This window comes from Hypoxylon fragiforme (assembly GCF_022984875.1).
Source record: "Hypoxylon fragiforme strain CBS 206.31 chromosome Unknown GGS25scaffold_10, whole genome shotgun sequence".
Lineage (NCBI taxonomy): Eukaryota > Fungi > Ascomycota > Sordariomycetes > Xylariales > Hypoxylaceae > Hypoxylon > Hypoxylon fragiforme.
The window spans coordinates 1,639,130-1,654,257 of record NW_026054765.1 but is presented as its reverse complement, the minus strand read 5'-3'; the positions used below and the strand labels follow the sequence as shown (position 1 = coordinate 1,654,257).

Sequence of the window (15,128 nt, the reverse complement as noted above, 5' to 3'; positions counted from 1 at the left end):
ATAATGCATGATAGCTACCTAGGCATGCATGCACATAATATAGCCGGATCTCTAGAACGTGCCATCTTAACCTGGTTCCGGGTACTCATGGCTATTTCAGACGAAGTCGTATCGTCTTGATCTGGCGTCGCATTTTGCCCGCGATGGACCTTCCAAGACCGACATGGCGCTGCGGGGTACTATGGATGTAAATACATCCCTAACCTTGGAGTTTAGGTGGTAGTGCTGAGATTGGTAGGTCGTATTTCAATCTATGTGATCTTGCAGTAGGTAAAGGTTTGTTGCCTCTCCAATTACAAGATGTACTACGCAGAGTTTCTTGAGCAATTGAAGTGTTTTTGTGTAAGTAAATAATCGACCAGCCATTATCACGCCAGCGGCTCGGGTGAGACGACCTCGGATCGGGGTTGGCTGGATGGCGTAATCTTTTAGAGCTCGCGGAGTTCCTCCTACTTAAGTCCGATTAAGTTCGTAAGACGTTGAATACTTACCATGGTACCTAGGTAGGTAGGTGTATATAAGGTATCTGATCGTCCTCTACCTCCCTCTTTACTAGATCATACTTGGTAGGCATCTTGTATTCACTATACGAGGTATTCCGGGATCATTTACACTAATACACAATATTGGCAACCGCCTACCTAAATAATAAACTTAACAATGGCTTCCGCTGCTGTAGATGCTGGCGATCTCTTTGGCGTCAAGGGTCTTGTCGCTGTCATATCGGGAGGAGGGACTGGTAGATTGATCTAGCCCCTAGGGTTTTCAGAATACCTATTCTAATGAACTTGAATGCAGGAATTGGTCTTATGTACGCGCAGGCTCTGGAAGCCAATGGTGCCACTGTCTACATAATCGGCCGTCGCAAGGAGGTGCTAGAAAAAGCTGCGAGCACCGCTGTACGTCTTTCCCCCCGGCGAGTGGGATTCTCGTATTAGCTCCACAACTAACCTGCCACGACGTAACATAGAAGCACGGAAACATCCGCATCATCCAGGGCGATGTAACTAGCAAAGCCGATGTTGAGCGTGCCGCCGCGGAGATCAAATCCGCCGAGGGCTACATCAACGTTTTGATAGCAAACTCAGGCATCACCGGACCTGTGACCGGTGCTAATATGCCCCAAAACCCGAGCGTGACGGAGTTTGTCCAGAACGTCAGAGACTGCTGGGACGAGGCCGAATTCACGCAGACTTATGCGGTGAATTGTATGGGGGTTTTCAATACTATCACCGCATTCTTGGAGCTGCTCGACGAAGGGAACAAGCGTGGTAACCTGAAGCAGAAGAGCCAGGTCATCGCCACGTCAAGCATCAGTGGATTCAGTCGAATGCACCTCACGGGCTTTGGCTACAGCTCCTCCAAGGCCGGCGTCATCCACATGATGAAGATGTTTGCTTCGAACCTCGTACAGTTCAGCATCCGGTCCAATGTCATCGTTCCTGGATGTAAGTGCACTCATAAATGGGTTTCATTGTTGAGCTTGCATTTTTCTAACAAAAAGCTACAGTCTATCCGAGTGAAATGACCACGTTCCTAGAGGAGGGCAACAAGGGCAAGGAATGGCCTAAGAGCGTTGTTCCCGAGCAGCGATTCGGGGACGGGGAAGACATGGCTGGTGCGATTCTCTTCCTCGTGAGCAGGGCTGGTGCTTACATCAATGGGAATGTGCTTGTAACGGATGGAGGAAGGTTGTGCGTCTTCCCATCTTCGTATTAGTGAGGCTTTTGAATATGGGTTGCCAAAATGCAGCTAAAATGAAAAGCAAATGGCACATACATACGTATGTTTGGGATGGCAATAGATGCCTGGGGTACCAGGGGTGTGTTTTCTGCAGCTAGAGCAAAAAGTGCTTGTTCATAGGTAGGAAGATGAAGATAAGCAGCCACCGGATATCCCCAACCAAACAACAAGCTCATAACCTTCTCACAGTGTATAGGTACATATCTTGTATCCCACTCCTTCATTCAACTATCTGCTCCGTATACTCCATATTTCCACCCAGGAATAAATGTGACTGGCTCGATACAGAGACCTAGGTCAATGACGTTCTTTAATGAACGTATTTATATTACATGTGCAAGGAAATTCCAGGTTGAATACTTTCTAGCTTCTCGATCAGCTCGCCAAAGAACTTCTTCTGGACCTGTTGACCCCATTTCCCAGTGACGTGACACGAAGGGCTTCAAGAATAAGTAAGTATAATATCAACTTGTTCAGGGGTACCGAGCCACTTACGTTTCAACGCGACAGTTAGACAAGTATTGCCCATTAGTTTCTCGACCAGCCAACAAGCCATGAACTAGAACGCGACTACCTTCCTCGGAGGTGCGAGCTACGACCTTCTCGAATACTTTAAAGCCGCCAGATGCTTGGAATTCGTTGGCCAGGTTAGACTTGCAGAAGCTCGGATTCGTCGTGTTGATGATGCACGATCCCTTCTCCGACGATTTAGACCTCTCGGCGAATTCGCGCACGGCGTAGATCATGAGTAGCTTGCTCAGAGGGTATCGGCCAGCCATGTCGGCTTTCTCCGGATCGTTTAGGCGGTTGAGGATGCTATGTTGCTTGGGATCTAGCTCTGCAGTGGGCGCTGAATAGTGCAGCGCGCTGTTCGGGATCACATAGCGACAGGAGTATCCTGTTTTCTGACTGGATTCGTGCATCTTTGGCAAGAGGAGCAGGTATAATAAGCATGTGCTAACGACATTGACGTTGAGAGTCTTTTCGATGTCCTCACTCCAGCTGAAAGTGTTGGTCATGATGCCCGCGTTAGCCAACACGCCATCGAGACGTGGGAGCTCAGAGGCGCGAGCAGCGAACGCCTTGACGGAGTCATATCTGTCCATGTCGAGGGGCCAGACTTCGATAGATGTTTCTGGTCTCCTGGTCAAGTCAAGGATCCTCTGCCTTGCATCTTCACCTTTGGATGGGGTTCGCACCGCCATTATCAGCTTTCCGACGCCAAGCCGCGCCAGGTGAAGGCTGGCCTCGAATCCGAGGCCGGTGTTAGCGCCGGTAACGATGAATATCTGCTTCGGTAACTCAGAGTTTCCAGTTGGGACTGGAAGCTTCACGAGAAGGTTCGAATAGAGGACGGAAGTAACTCCGTAGAAGGCAGACATGACGAAATGTTGTATTTTTGGCAGTTACTTTCTCTTGAAGGTATGTGTGGCGGAGTGAAGAAGCTTGTTTGATGTAGGCATGATTTTTCTTCTTTTCTTCCGACACTGAAATGCCATTTTATATCTGTAGCTTTTCCAAACAGCTCAAGATGATGATAAATCCACGAAGGCGGGTTTAATATGTCCTTCAATTGACAGTATATCATCTATTGACATCAACCTCTCCTAGACATTGGTACAGGAGGCTGATTGGGCCGGGGTTAATACACTGGATCTATTCTTATACACTAACAAAGCGGAGTTATTATCTCCGCACCCATCCCCTATTTACCTATGACGGATTTCGTATGTAGCCACCCAAGCTGACGTTTTTGCCCTTGTTTCCATCAGCGCATATAACATTCCCGTCCTAGGATTGTCAGCCCTAGGTTCGGTTCGACTGCGATTATTATTTGACTGACGAATCCCTCTGGCCATCGCATACAAAGCGGTCTTCGAGAAACGAACAATCCAGCTACCTAGGTACTCTTCAATGACTACCATTGATCACAGCCACCGACAGGTGGAAAAAAGAAATCGCCCCCCTGTTTCTTGCGAACCATGCCGAACTCGAAGGTAAGTTTCCATGTCCCCGAACCTCATGGCTTAACCACATTTCTAACACGAATTTACAGAATAAAGTGCAATCGCGGCTTACCATGTGATACCTGCATAAGGCGTGATAAGGCCTCGCTTTGTAACTATGCGACTAATGCCAACAGAAATAAGCATGGAACACCAAAGCCACGCAAAATGAAAGACAGACTGGATAGTCTTGAAACTCTGGTCTCATCATTCCTATCAGGTGATGCCGTTCTTCAGCCTCGGCGACTTGCCCCAAATTCAGCCAAGGGTAGCCATACTATCATCCCATCATCCGAGCACGATAGCAGACCTGCAAACCAAGATTCGGCATCTCCCAGTGTAAGTGGAGGAGCAAATGCGCTTACCCCTGAATCCCCCTATCTTCAAGAGAGTGAAGATGGTCAAGTGAACTATATCGACCCCAGTCATTGGCTATCGATTTTGGACGATATCAAAGAAGTCAAGGAACATTTATCCGTATCAAATCGGCCTTTACCACAAAATGAGACTGGCTTTGGTGTGGATCGCGCAGTATCAGACGCCAGCTTTTTGTTCAACTTGAACCGCCACTTGACTCTGGAGGAAGTTCTAAGTTCATTGCCTTCCCAACCAATATGCGACATGCTGCTCTCTTGGTATTTTAACTCTCGGTTCATGGTTCTTGGTGAGATGACGACTCCCAAAACTCTTTATGAGGGGTGACTGACCCATTCTATCTTGTAAAGGGATCGTGCATCCAGCTAAATTCCAAAATGAGGTACGCTTCGCTTCACAGCTTGACCATAACCTCTCCTCACAGAACCTATAGTACGCTGCCTTCTGGGATTCTCCGTCGACGACACCACCCCTTTGGATAGCTCTACTGTTCTCCGTACTCACCATAACAGCAAGCTTGCGTCGGATATCGAACATACCGGAGCCTGATGGGTCGATCCCCCCAATAAGCATACTACATCAGAGAACGGTGGACTGTCTTGTTCTTGGGCAGTACGCTACCGCTAACGAACACGCACTCGAGGCGTTTATAATACATCTTCAGAGCTGTTTCTTCAGCAACAATGGCCGCTCTGTCGATCTGTGGTTCGAGATGGGCACTATCATCCGGTTAGCATTTCGAATGGGGTACCACCGTGACCCAAGTAAACTCGCCGGCATCTCTCCCTTCGATGGTGAAATGAGGCGACGGGTATGGCTCAACATATTCCAGATTGATGCGCTGATGTCCTACCAGATGGGGTTCCCGAGCATGATCCCCACCGAGTTTTGCGACACGGAGATACCGCGCAATTTGGAATACTCCGATCTCAATGTTGATATGAAAGCTCTTCCACCGTCGAAGCCTCTTTCTGAGAACACGCCTGTTTTATACACGATAGTCAAGGCTAGTGTGATGGGTGTCTTCAAGAAGATCGTTGCGAACACGCAGTCGCTCACGGTGCCAGCCTACAGCAAAACAATTGAACTGGACACTGAAATGGAAGACGTTTATGGTAGAATACCAGAGCAGTTGAAAGGACGAGATGTGAACCATTCCTTCATAGATCACCCTTGTCTTATATGGAATCGATGCACAATCGAGCTCCTCTACCTCAAGGGGCTCATCATTCTTCATCGACGATACATCAACTACGAACCGCAAAGTTCCGAATTTGAATTCTCTAGGCGCGCTTGCGCCGAGGCAGCTCTCAAGATTGTCACTCGCCAAGTCGACATACATAAAGCATGCTCACCGGGTGGGCGGCTGTGCGAGGACCGGTGGATGTTCCTTTCACTCCCTGTACACGATTTCCTCTTGGCCGCTGTAGTGATATGCCTGGATCTATCCGTCCGCATGAGATCTCCACAGCAAAACTTGCCGGAAAGCACGGATCTACAGCAGCTTGCTGCTCGAGAATACAGAGCCCTCCAGGAGTCTCAGCGGATATGGGTTATCAGCAGTGCAGCATCTCCTGAAGCACACATCGCAGCACTTGCGCTGGATCTGATGATAAGAAAGGTGGCGGAGAATGATGCTGGTCTTCTTCTTCTATCGAATGATGCGTCGCTTAGAGACACGGATCTATCGAATAACTCGGAGCTACCGTATGCTGGCGCCATGTCGCAGATGATTGACGGGTCTGAAAGCATAGATTGGGTGAGTATGCGAGAACGAGGTTTATGTAATACCTAAGGCGAGCAGCTTACTAATTCAATTAATAGGGGCTGTTGGATCAATACTTACACAACATGGATCCTTTGGTTACTGGATAACATCACCTAAACTATGTCTTTCGTCGTTAACTTAGGTCCCCAAGGCATAAACTACGCTTACAAAATTGACACTAATGCCATAAAGTATCTGGTAATATCGGAGTTTTACTGCAGGTAGTCAATGTAGAAAGGGTGAAACTTGAAAACCGTATGAGGCTCTAGGGGGGGGCGGCGTCGGGGCACCCGCCTCGTGCCTACCTAAATATCCATCACTATCTCCCTAGGTACCAACCTTGGAAATCATTGTGTTTATACGTTTTTGAGTGGCTGTGCTCCTTCGTCAACTTTAGGCTTATCCGCACTCCCTCTCAACGTCCAAGGCGAGTCTTTCAACCCCTTTGACCACTCCCTCCCTTCGTATTCGTCTTCCACTGGCCTTCTTCCAGTAGCTTGGATCTCACGTGCCCTCTGTTCGATATTCGATCATACGCGTAAAATGTTCTCTCCTGCAAATAGCCGGACCTGCTCGTCGGTGGCGCCACGCTCCATCTGGAGTTCCACAAGATCAGGATACTTGGAAACATCTTCCAGCCCCACGGGCACGAACCGCGTCCCGGAGAAATCGCTACCAACCCCGACGCACTCCCAGCCGCACACTTCGGCGATGTGCCAGATGTGGTCGACCACATCGTAGATCGTCGCTTGATCGGGGTCTCCCGATTTGATGAAGCGGTTCACAAAGATGGCCATCGCGATACCACCGTTGCGCTTCACGGCTCGGAGCACGTCGTCAGGCACGTTTCGCAGATGCGGCGTCACGCCATACGCGCCTAAGTGCGAGAAGACTACGGGGCCTTCTGTCACGCTAGGCACGTCTCGCATGGTCTGGTGCGAGACGTGCGACAGGTCTACGATCATGCCTATCCGGTTTATTTCTTTGATGGCCTTGTAGCCTAGTTAGAATTAACCCCTATCTGGCTTTCTCTTTCCGGAAACAACAGTAGAAATAGAAGTCGCCCAATGGATGTCACAGTTGTAGGTTAGTGTGATGCAACGCGCTCCGAGGCTGTACATCCAGCGCATGCCTAGATTATATACATTTTCTCGCCGCGACTCCATTTACTGTTCTTAAGAGCAGTCCCTAGACACTCATTTCAGCAGCCAACTTGCTCCCGTGTATCTCTTACGGTCCACTGTAGAACGATTTTGGAATAAGAAATAGCATCTATAATTACCTAGCATTTCTATCACGTAAGGGTATCACTCATCGAAGGCTTTTCCAAGCTCTGCTGGTCAACATCACAATCCACGTATACACTCCAAAACTGACCTCCCGCCATCCCAGTCTTCATCCTCTGAGTATCGGTACCTATGCCCCAAAAGCCTCTTGGCCAGATCTACCCTGTCATCGTAGATCTGCTCGTGCAGCTCTATGCGCAGCTTCCAGGGCAAGTCGTCGTGTCCGTCAATTAAGCTACGAACGTGTCAAGCGAAAAGAAACTCCGCGCTTATTCAATGCGAACACACGGTGTGGCTCTCAGTACTCTCCTCGTGCGTGCCTCATAGCCTGTTGGTTCAAGCGGTGCATAGTTGGGCCACATGAATTCAAAGGGGCTTAGTAAGAATGCGAATCCGGCGCCGAGGATGTGATAGCAAAATCTTGTGAGGAAGCTGGTGCTATGAGCGTGGGGACGGACAACGAGAGTTCGGTCCGGGATACCTGAGTCTACAGTCTGTGTGGAATGGGACTGCTCGCCTGTAGGCGGTGACATGTTTGCTCTGGTGACTTCTGGTTCGGCCATAGTCAGTGTTGTCGCAAATATAGTTCACCTTAGTCACTAGGTACTCTATGATTTGAGCTATTTGCTTAGTATAGGTAGGCAAATAGGTAAAACGGACTGCTACTGACGCCAGGCTCTTCTTGATTTTGGTCGAGCGGGGAAATTGGCGATGGAGAGTTTTCGATGTGTACGAACGTCCGCGATTGCATGGTTCCGTGGTATCATGGCTGCATGACAGGGGAGCCGCACTTATGATAGGTCTTGTCAGATTTTACTGCCAGGCCAAAGGGGCCAAAGGGCGGATGATTGATCTTTCGTTATTGGTCTTTTGCTTAAGCACTTTCTTTATGCCAATACGTCTAACAAGTCTTAACAAGCTCCAATTAGTGACATGTAGGTAGGTACCTAGAGTTTCTCATTTTACGCTTTGAGGAAGCAGTGTACCTAGGTAGATATTAATCGACCTCGTAACAGCAGCTTTTCTCTATAAGTTCAGTGACTGTGTGGCCTCCAGCATCTTAGAATCCAATGTTTGGTACCTACAGACAACACAATACTCCTTCCCTCAAAGCCAATGTCAACAGTGCCTGCATATTCTGCTCAACCAATTTTATTCATATATGAGTAATTTACAATCAGGTATGCGTATATGTACTGAAAGCTTCAATAGTACATACTAAAAACAACACGGATATAAATACAAAAAACAAATCAGCAACTCAAACCAACACGCTACACTTTACCCACTAACTTTAGAAAGAACTACCTAATTGAATAGTGCACATCATTCGAAACTTTTCCCTTCTCTACCATCATTTACTACAACACTTTACTTTCTCTTCCTTAAAAGAAATTACAGATTTCAGTCAGATCGTGGTTTCAATTTCAACAGTCAGCATGGATAAACTGCCGTACGATATCTACGACAGGATCGCCGCATCACTGGATGGCCCGGATGTTGAGCGTCCAAAGCTGGCCACCATTTCACGCAAATGGCAGCTTGCTATTGAACGTCAAACGTTCCAAGACATTCTCCTGAGAAGTACCAACCTAAACCGCTTCAAACAAGTTGTTCGCGGTGATCGCCGTCGATATGTCAAAAAGATTGAGTATATCGTATTGTTGCCCACGTACCAAGACTGGGAGCGTGGCCGTTTCGAACGTGAGGACGAGCGAAACGTTAACAATGAATCCTTTACGGTTGCAATCCACGGTCTGTTCCAAATTCTCAAGGACTGGAACGTCTTCAAGGACGGCACTTTTACGCTAGAGATCCGAGATGTGTATTCTACCTCGGACCACAAGTTTTTGCGGCACTCAGACCCCTTGTACTGCGTCGGAGGCGATACCATCAACATCAAGAAACCTGACCAGACTACATACGGCCTCGACCTTCAAGCATGGCGATTCCATTACTCGTACCTACTTCTTCAGCGCCTTTCCGCATTGCCATCTCTACCCGTGGTATCATCATTCCGAATTTGGGCTATAACAAGAAAAATCAGTCCAAGTTCAGCTTTCGGAATGGTGAAGAAACTACCAAACCTTCAAAGGTTGGCCGTGGCTCTGAAGGACAGTGAAATACGCTACATTGAGTTTCGTCAGTCATACCGAAAAGAACTCGCTGAGGCGATTTTGAACAACATGTCAACACTTTCCAGACTGGAGTACTTTAGATTGAACACCTACAACGGGGTTTCCTGGAATCCAGTTTGGGGCGCCAGAAGCCTGTTCCCCAATAACGCACCCGCAGATCCATTATCAGCTGCAATTGGAACAGTGGTGGCGAACTCTAAGCGCCTGAAGGAAGTTGATTTCAACTTGTGCATGGATGACGCACTATTCTTGCCCAGCCAAAGTCGGGCTTTATCGGTGCCCTACTGGTACAACTTGGAACATCTCCAGTTGATGATTCCCATCAGACGACCATCCGGAGGAAGCTATTTCCGAAATAAAGAGCCGATAGACGATGATCCTAGAATCCTTCCCCCTCTGCTTACGCAAATGCCTCCAGGATACGGTTACAGCGCAGAAGAGGATAGATTGGCGGCCAGCGGGTTTTCACTCCCGGAACACCGTGAAATGGACTTCGCTATGCATCGTTGTGAGGTGGTCCCGAACGACGATGCTCTGGTGCCGCTACTAGAGTCTTTCGGACGCGCCTGTCTACAAATGAGGGACCTCAAAACGGCCACGCTAGTCGCAAGTATTCCCTCGGGTCTGTTACTTAGCAACGGCGAAACGATGTATAGTACAACTATGTGGGGCGTCTGGTACATCAAGCGCGGCTGCGCAGCCAGAGCCATGGGCCAGTGCTTGCTCGGACCGGAGTACAGTAAAGCCCAGGACGAAGGCAAGATCTTGTGGACTGTTGGTGATTGGCGCCCAGACTTCGACCTGAGCCGCCTTCTTCGAAGCATCGGACAAGAACCCAAGCACCGTGGACCTCAACTGACGGAAAAGTTCATCGAGTTATACTACAATCCATGGAAAGAGTTCGAGCTCAATAGCTGGGAAGAAAAATGGGGAAATAGGCGCGCAGCATGATAGGTTCCAGCTGAGGATCAGGGAAAGCATGGCACCGTACCATAGGTGGATTCATGGACACGTATATGCACGTGTTCTCTGGACGATTTGGAAGATAATGAAGGAAATGGGAGAATGAACTGGCTTTACTGAAGGTGGCGGATTACTGCGATTTGCATGGCCGGGAATATTGACGCATCTGCAAGGTGGTAAAACGCGAGGAAGATTTACTCTCAATACCAGGAGACGGATACCGGTAGTCACAGCAGTGGCTATCTATTTCCTAGCTAAACGTTGCTCATGTACCTACATAATTAATCCTCGAAGAGGAAAAACTCTAAGTCTCTTCTTTTCGTTTATTATTCAAGTTCTGATTTAAAATCGTCTTCACTGCTTGTACCCCCTTACACTCGCTATCAGGTAACCAATACAGAGAACAATAATCAGTCGTAAAACAAATAAATTGTTCCCAGGGCCATTATGCTATCTATTTACTAAATCGGAAACTACTTGAACATCTAGATACTTATAAGAATGATCAGTAACCAGAAGATATGCGTGCGCGGGAATTGTGGGTCCTGCCCGGCATCATTGGGAAAAGGGGTTTATATAGTGGGGCTCGCGGGCTTGCGACAAGTCGGAGCCGGAGGATGGGAATCGTGAGAGTGAAGTCATGTGATTTACTTATCGGTTACATTGTACAGAGGTACAAAGGTCCACGTGATGCCCTCAGTATTTGGCATTTGTGGGTACAATTCTTCTGTCTAACCCAGCACAACTGCTATCTCGAACGAATGTATAATCACGGGGGTACACAGTATTACGCTTTAGAATGAAAATGGAGGATACTTGCGTGCTTACAAGATGCTCACTTGTTATCCTCGTTCCCATCATTGCAAACATCACAATTATACAAACTGTCAAGGGCCTACCCAAGACTACATAGGCGCCACATGGAACAAAGACAGCATGAATGTATATGTAGCCTCCATTCCTAGACTCCATAGCCCGAGGGAGACGTTAGAGATCCCCATGCAACAACGACGTTGTTCTGCGTCTTCTAGGTTCCAGCTCGTGACATAAAACGCGCGTCGAACTTAGCCTTTGATCGGATTCCCCTTATAGCTGTCTTCATATCGTTTGCGTAAGTGGGCTTCCACCGTTACAGGCGGGTATATCGGCGCCCCCTCATTGAGCTCCAGGCACGTTGGGATGCAGTCGATGACCTGCTTCAACCGGCCCTCATTGAAGAACGCAACACTGTATCTATCTTTGCTCGACACTGGCGATGCTACGCGGTGTACTGTTGACGTGTAGCGGCCGTTTGTCCACCTTTCCATCATGTCGCCGATGTTGACGACATAGGCGCCCTTGATGCATGGCACACTATGCCAAGTCTCGGTAGGCCTGTGGAGAACTTCCAGGCCTCCCACTAGTAGCGTTGATGTTAGCGATGACAGTAAACAAGGTGCATGTAGAGGGAATCTCACGGTCATCTTGAAGGAGCAGCGTCATGGCCCCGAAATCGGTATGGGCGCCTACCCCGCGCGACTTCTTCGCCATTGCAGTGTCAGCTGGGGGGTATTTATGGGCGCGACACATTGAGATAGCTAAAGCGACATCAACTATGTTAGTCCACGTCGACTATTCACAAATGAAAAAGGATAGTCTCTGACAGTCTCGGCTATCCACGAACTCGTCAAAGTAGTGCACATCGAGGTCCAAACTAGTCGCCAACAAGCGAAACATCCTAACACTTAATCTGCGCATGGCAGCGAAGTACTCCTCCATCGTAGCCCGAAACCCAGGACAATCGCTTTCCTCGGGCCACAAGTTCGGGCCCTCCAAGAACCCGTCGCCAGGCGGAAGTTCGGGGCCGATCATGAACCCCTCTTTGCGATCTGGGAACTCGTCCAAGGTCTGCGACCCGATGGCTTCGTAGCCCCGCCCCGAGAGCTCGCGGCGCAGCGCCAGCTTTTTCGCCGGCGGCAGAGCGTAGAACTGCGCGATTGTGTTGAAAACCCGCGTCTGCAGAGAGGCTGGCACGTCGTGTCCGACGATCTGGAAAAAGCCCGGGGAGCGGCAGGCGGCGTTTAGGTCTCGCGCGATTTGGGGTCGGAGCGATAGGTTGTTGGCGACGTCGCCGGATATGTCGATTACGGGAATCGTGATGGTAGGCACTTCTTCAACAGCCATCTTGAGGTTGTCTTCACTCACGGTAACCCTGATTTATTGATTCTTAAGAGTAGGCAGGCCTAGGTAGGTACCTAGGTAAGAAAGTAGTGTTGCGGGGTGAATTAAGCACTTATACGTTCAACTGGGTTCAACTACATATGCAGAATGTTTCATTGTGCATAATCTCGGAGCTATACCTAAGTATCGGAGGATTTCAATGTTGCCCGTCCGCACCTAGAGATAAGAAATACAGGGATCAGTCCCTCCCTCCTACTTTGTACATTTATCATTATCATGAAGGGTCTCCGATTCCACCTTGAGATGTACTAGTTATCATTTTAAATGCTCTGAATGGATGGAATGGATACTTGGCCGTCAATGATACAGCGTCATTACTGATTAAAGCATTTCTAGAATTACACGCTCGTTATATATACCTAGGTACGTATTGAGTCAACATGAGCATCGAGATATAACATTTGATACGTCCATCTTCAATAAATCACATCAATATATTCTTTTTTCTACTGACAATTTCCACCAATATTGGCCATTGAAATGAAATGCTAGCAGGCCTTTCAAGCCGCCCCTCGTTTACTTTGCCCGCTTTGAAGCACAACTCCCACATTGCAAGCCTAGCAAGTTTGCTGAAACTCCGCCTCAATACCTAGGTAGGTTTACCAACATGAACCGTTGTTTACGTTTCGCAAAGTAGGACTAGATTCATAGTTGATGTGACAAACCCCCGAAAAGGCCGAAGCGTGAACTTTACTACAACATCAGTCAACACCAACTGCGCAAAACACAAGGTGAGCCTAGATCCGCGAAGACAACTCAATCCTTCAGCGTGCCACAAGGTTGCATTAGCTAAACATCGCGTACTAGGTAGTCATACTTGCCCTACACCTGATCAACACCGGATACTTGCGGCGGCTGTAGTGTAACGGTCGTTACCTGGCTCGGTTGTCATAGACTGAAGCCTGGGCTCACAGCTATGTCTCATGGAAATGAGATATTCGTGCAGAGCCTCAAAGCCTTCTTTAGTAGATATACTGATGGCTCGGCGTCGTCAAAAAGATCTCTAGATTTAAACCTGGACACAAGTGTTGGTGACTCTTATTATCTCGTCAACCAATGCAAACATTTCAACATCTTGTAGACCTTAGTCGAGGCTGTGCTAGCCGTGTTGTCGTCTACGGATTCGTTCAACGAACAGTTAAGCAAACTATATGTGGTAAAAATAGAAACTTAAGTGTGATACCACTGTAACCCGGGGAATCATATATTCGTGAAAATACAGAGCCTTAGTGATGGAGTCTGCAATGAGGACGTTCCCTTGGTGTTGTGCGCGTGGTCTCCAGGTATCTTCATAAATATATAAACATACTCGCCGTAGCGAGGCAAATGACAAGGTACTCAACCACGCTTAATTGAAGTACCTGTTCTAGTCATCATCATCATCAATAACATTGAAACAATGCCAGGACCAATGGAAGATAGCTACCAAAACAGCAACCATCAAAGTGAGTAGGTATCATATCAACTCATACCACCTTCTCTTCAAAAACCAAAACAGCTGACACGTAATTCCCCAGAACGCCAAGCATGCAAGAACCTCATTGTTGCCTGCATTGCCGTGCTAGTCTTCATTTTCGTCACTATCCTTGGAGGTAATCTTCAACTTCCCTCCCTAAGTACCTACTTATATGCATCTTGCTGACGTAGGATAGTCTTCACCGTCGCTGGCTCCGTATCCCAAACTCCGCCCATTAGCCACCTCTACCTAACCGAGCTCCATGTAAACAAGACCTACGACATCCAACTTCGGGTAGGGTACTTTGGTGAGTAACAGACACAAAGTGCACTTCATCTTCATGGAAACTGGCGTAGTTAACAGCAACGATACGGTAATAGGTGGCTGTGTGTCCATCTCCAACACCGCAACCCCCCCTTCCCAGGACAGTCGCAACTCCTCCTCCGATTATACCACATCCTGCGTGATGAACATGCGGGGCTCCGACCCCGGCGATCTCAACGAGTGGTTCTGCGACAAGCTCGACTTATCCAACGACACCAAGCCCGCGCTTCAGGATGCCCTGGACTCACTCCTACCCATCGCCCAGCACCTACAAGCGGACGTGTTCAACGGGGAGCTGCCCGTCATCTCCGTCGTCCTCTTCATCATCAGCAACGTGATGCTAGCCGTTGGCTTGGCAGGCACCTCGAAGAAGCGCCGGTACAAGGCCGCCATGCTGATCACTATACTCCTCAGCACCTGCACTCTAGCCCTGGCACTGGTGACCAGCATCGGCTCGCGACAGGCTAGCAACGCGTTGTTCGGCGGGAACTTTTTCACGAGCGAGCAGGCACTTGGCGGTGACGTCTTCGTCGAGCGCGAGGCCTTGCAGTATATCATACAGGATGCCTACGTCACAGTCGCGGCCGCGTGGTACATCATCGTCGGGATCAGGTTCGTGCGGCGGAACTTGGATGGCGGGGAGGGACAGAGAAACCCGTTTGGCAGCATGAAAGTCTTCAACTTCTACTAACTAGTGTTGGGATCTGAAACCCCGCTCTGTATTCCCTGCTACCTGCTGAAGAGTATTTCTTGGCCCGTGGATGGCAAATGAGTAGGTTGAGGATTTATGCGGACGATCTGTAGCGGACGATGGCATGAATTAGCGACCGACATGACATTTAAATTATT

The 15,128-nt window shown here is 48.6% G+C and overlaps 7 protein-coding genes across 7 annotated transcripts; 4 read left to right on the top strand and 3 right to left on the bottom strand.

Moving 5' to 3' along the window:
- Positions 1-501: 501 nt before the first annotated feature.
- On the top strand, positions 502-2,225 carry GGS25DRAFT_89371 (NAD(P)-binding protein). Its single transcript, XM_049266116.1, has 5 exons — positions 502-517; positions 623-739; positions 799-899; positions 971-1,448; positions 1,511-2,225. The coding sequence occupies exons 2-5, from the start codon at positions 661-663 to the stop codon at positions 1,717-1,719; spliced, it is 867 nt and encodes a 288-aa protein (XP_049112411.1). The 5' UTR covers positions 502-517; positions 623-660; the 3' UTR covers positions 1,720-2,225.
- GGS25DRAFT_89428 (NAD(P)-binding protein) lies at positions 2,056-3,288 on the bottom strand. Its single transcript, XM_049266117.1, has 2 exons — positions 2,239-3,288; positions 2,056-2,183 (listed from the first exon to the last, which is right to left on the bottom strand). The coding sequence occupies exons 1-2, from the start codon at positions 3,123-3,125 to the stop codon at positions 2,072-2,074; spliced, it is 999 nt and encodes a 332-aa protein (XP_049112410.1). The 5' UTR covers positions 3,126-3,288; the 3' UTR covers positions 2,056-2,071.
- A 262-nt stretch (positions 3,289-3,550) lies between these two features.
- Positions 3,551-6,211, top strand: GGS25DRAFT_89296 (uncharacterized protein). The gene is made up of 5 exons (XM_049266115.1): positions 3,551-3,740; positions 3,800-4,413; positions 4,475-4,506; positions 4,558-5,883; positions 5,949-6,211. The coding sequence occupies exons 1-5, from the start codon at positions 3,658-3,660 to the stop codon at positions 5,997-5,999; spliced, it is 2,106 nt and encodes a 701-aa protein (XP_049112409.1). The 5' UTR covers positions 3,551-3,657; the 3' UTR covers positions 6,000-6,211.
- A 37-nt stretch (positions 6,212-6,248) lies between these two features.
- GGS25DRAFT_526379 (membrane dipeptidase-domain-containing protein) lies at positions 6,249-7,741 on the bottom strand (the record flags this gene model as incomplete). The annotated part of the gene is made up of 4 exons (XM_049264973.1): positions 6,249-6,407; positions 6,462-6,884; positions 7,341-7,413; positions 7,467-7,741. The coding sequence occupies 4 exons, from the start codon at positions 7,739-7,741 to the stop codon at positions 6,249-6,251; spliced, it is 930 nt and encodes a 309-aa protein (XP_049112408.1).
- Positions 7,742-8,073: 332 nt separating this feature from the next.
- On the top strand, positions 8,074-10,556 carry GGS25DRAFT_510978 (uncharacterized protein). Its single transcript, XM_049262691.1, has one exon. It carries the CDS (start codon positions 8,618-8,620, stop codon positions 10,265-10,267), a length of 1,650 nt encoding a protein of 549 aa, XP_049112407.1. The 5' UTR covers positions 8,074-8,617; the 3' UTR covers positions 10,268-10,556.
- A 780-nt stretch (positions 10,557-11,336) lies between these two features.
- On the bottom strand, positions 11,337-12,715 carry GGS25DRAFT_89171 (putative gibberellin 20 oxidase). Its single transcript, XM_049266113.1, has 3 exons — positions 11,923-12,715; positions 11,737-11,856; positions 11,337-11,678 (listed from the first exon to the last, which is right to left on the bottom strand). Exons 1-3 carry the CDS (start codon positions 12,440-12,442, stop codon positions 11,344-11,346), a joined length of 975 nt encoding a protein of 324 aa, XP_049112406.1. The 5' UTR covers positions 12,443-12,715; the 3' UTR covers positions 11,337-11,343.
- Positions 12,716-13,898: 1,183 nt separating this feature from the next.
- Positions 13,899-14,970, top strand: GGS25DRAFT_526376 (uncharacterized protein; the record flags this gene model as incomplete). The annotated part of the gene is made up of 4 exons (XM_049264972.1): positions 13,899-13,944; positions 14,017-14,091; positions 14,152-14,262; positions 14,336-14,970. 4 exons carry the CDS (start codon positions 13,899-13,901, stop codon positions 14,968-14,970), a joined length of 867 nt encoding a protein of 288 aa, XP_049112405.1.
- Positions 14,971-15,128: the final 158 nt, after the last annotated feature.

What these genes read in the sequence shown, in the direction of transcription:
- GGS25DRAFT_510978 (XM_049262691.1), top strand. Translation starts at nt 8,618, where the DNA reads ATGGATAAACTGCCGTACGATATCTACGACAGGATCGCCGCATCACTG.
- GGS25DRAFT_89296 (XM_049266115.1), top strand. Translation starts at nt 3,658, where the DNA reads ATGACTACCATTGATCACAGCCACCGACAGGTGGAAAAAAGAAATCGC. An exon ending in CTCTCGGTTCATGGTTCTTG is followed by an intron (nt 4,414 to 4,474) that starts GTGAGATGACGA and finishes TATCTTGTAAAG; the next exon opens with GGATCGTGCATCCAGCTAAA. An exon ending in CAGCTAAATTCCAAAATGAG is followed by an intron (nt 4,507 to 4,557) that starts GTACGCTTCGCT and finishes CAGAACCTATAG; the next exon opens with TACGCTGCCTTCTGGGATTC.
- GGS25DRAFT_89371 (XM_049266116.1), top strand. Translation starts at nt 661, where the DNA reads ATGGCTTCCGCTGCTGTAGATGCTGGCGATCTCTTTGGCGTCAAGGGT. An exon ending in CATATCGGGAGGAGGGACTG is followed by an intron (nt 740 to 798) that starts GTAGATTGATCT and finishes ACTTGAATGCAG; the next exon opens with GAATTGGTCTTATGTACGCG. An exon ending in AAAAAGCTGCGAGCACCGCT is followed by an intron (nt 900 to 970) that starts GTACGTCTTTCC and finishes GACGTAACATAG; the next exon opens with AAGCACGGAAACATCCGCAT.
- GGS25DRAFT_89171 (XM_049266113.1), bottom strand. Translation starts at nt 12,442, where the DNA reads ATGGCTGTTGAAGAAGTGCCTACCATCACGATTCCCGTAATCGACATA. An exon ending in GTTCGTGGATAGCCGAGACT is followed by an intron (nt 11,857 to 11,922) that starts GTCAGAGACTAT and finishes ATGTCGCTTTAG; the next exon opens with CTATCTCAATGTGTCGCGCC. An exon ending in GCTGCTCCTTCAAGATGACC is followed by an intron (nt 11,679 to 11,736) that starts GTGAGATTCCCT and finishes CAACGCTACTAG; the next exon opens with TGGGAGGCCTGGAAGTTCTC.
- GGS25DRAFT_89428 (XM_049266117.1), bottom strand. Translation starts at nt 3,125, where the DNA reads ATGTCTGCCTTCTACGGAGTTACTTCCGTCCTCTATTCGAACCTTCTC. An exon ending in TCTAACTGTCGCGTTGAAAC is followed by an intron (nt 2,184 to 2,238) that starts GTAAGTGGCTCG and finishes TTATTCTTGAAG; the next exon opens with CCCTTCGTGTCACGTCACTG.